This window comes from Sturnira hondurensis, unplaced genomic scaffold (genome assembly GCF_014824575.4).
Source record: "Sturnira hondurensis isolate 20B ecotype Veracruz unplaced genomic scaffold, ASM1482457v3 Scaffold0016483, whole genome shotgun sequence".
In the NCBI taxonomy this organism is placed as follows: domain Eukaryota; kingdom Metazoa; phylum Chordata; class Mammalia; order Chiroptera; family Phyllostomidae; genus Sturnira; species Sturnira hondurensis.
In genome coordinates, this window is record NW_028089114.1 from 1 (window position 1) to 1,288 (window position 1,288).

At 33.9% G+C, this 1,288-nt stretch overlaps 1 protein-coding gene across 1 annotated transcript; it reads right to left on the minus strand.

Moving 5' to 3' along the window:
• Positions 1 to 7: 7 nt before the first annotated feature.
• LOC119001013 (UDP-glucuronosyltransferase 2B31-like) lies at positions 8 to 705 on the minus strand (the record flags this gene model as incomplete). The annotated part of the gene is made up of 1 exon (XM_037066176.1): positions 8 to 705. A coding segment is annotated over exon 1 (669 nt), but the record flags the coding sequence as incomplete, so codon positions are not given.
• Positions 706 to 1,288: the final 583 nt, after the last annotated feature.

A 1,288-nucleotide genomic window follows, 5' to 3' on the forward strand; every position in this document is an offset into this window, starting at 1 on the left:
TTTGAAACCAGAAGTCAAAATAAAGCGCATACAGCATATTTTTTACTCTCTCGATGAATGTCATTTGATCACTTAATTCTGATGAGATGATAGGTACATAGGATGGAGGGAATGGAAGTCCTCCACTCCGCTTTTCCACTGTATAGCCAGGAGAGAAGCGAAGACTGTACACAAGAGGTATTTTAAGTAGCTCAGCCAGCAGTTCACCACAGGGTGCCACAGCATCTGCAAGAATGACATCAAACTTTTCTTGCTGTAGTTTTGTCATAAGTTTCTTGTTCAAAACTGCATCTTTACAGAGCTTTAGAATAGAATCAGTGATTTCCAAAATAATTTCTTCCATTCGTGAAAAATAAGTCCAAAATGTATCTTCAGGCATATATATCCATTTAGGAATTAGCTGCACAAAAAGGTTCTGAAAATCATCTTTTGTTAAAGATGTATTATAAATCTCAAATTTAATAGCAGATGGTTTATTGGGATCAACAAGAATTGAAGCTGTAGATGTCAGAACAGTGACTTCATGGCCTCTCTGAACAAGTTCACTCAGGATGATCTTCATATTGATCCAGTGGCTATAATCTGTGGGCCACACCAGCACCTTTCCACATCCCCCAGGGCTGAACTGGCAACTCAGCTGTAGCAGCAGCAGAACTGGAATCCATTTCACAGACATCCTGCTGGAACACACGCTTCTTTACAAACTAATGATACTTTTTGTCATCGCTTATGTTTATTTAAGGAGCTGTTTATATTTTAACTTCTTAATCAATCAGGAAGTTAAAATATAACTCCTACATCTCAAAGTAAATATAGGATCCTTATATAACTAATCAGAGCATTCCGAGAGAAGTCAGAAAAGCTAATGTAGATGATCTTATTTTTAAACTAGTGGATTTAAGATTTGTGCTATGATTATAAGTGCTAGCAATGACCTTGTGTATGGAAGTCTGTTATTTCTACTTAAAGGCTCTTCTATAAGTAGAAAATGAAAGAATATAACCAGAAATATGGAAATATAAGAAAAGAAATAAAACAGGTATATTTCATAAGTATAGTAAATCCAACATTTAAAAAGCTAGTATGAAAGTCAAAAGAATAAATGTATGTAACCCAACTCAATATACAATAATTAGAGGATGCACAACTCAGAAATAGCTAAGAAATGACATCAATAACAAAATGTGGAAGATAAAGAAAACAATAATTCTTATAGAATATATTTGAACTTAAATATGTATTAGCTTAAAATGGACTGCTATAGATATAGAAGGGTATACATAAACAT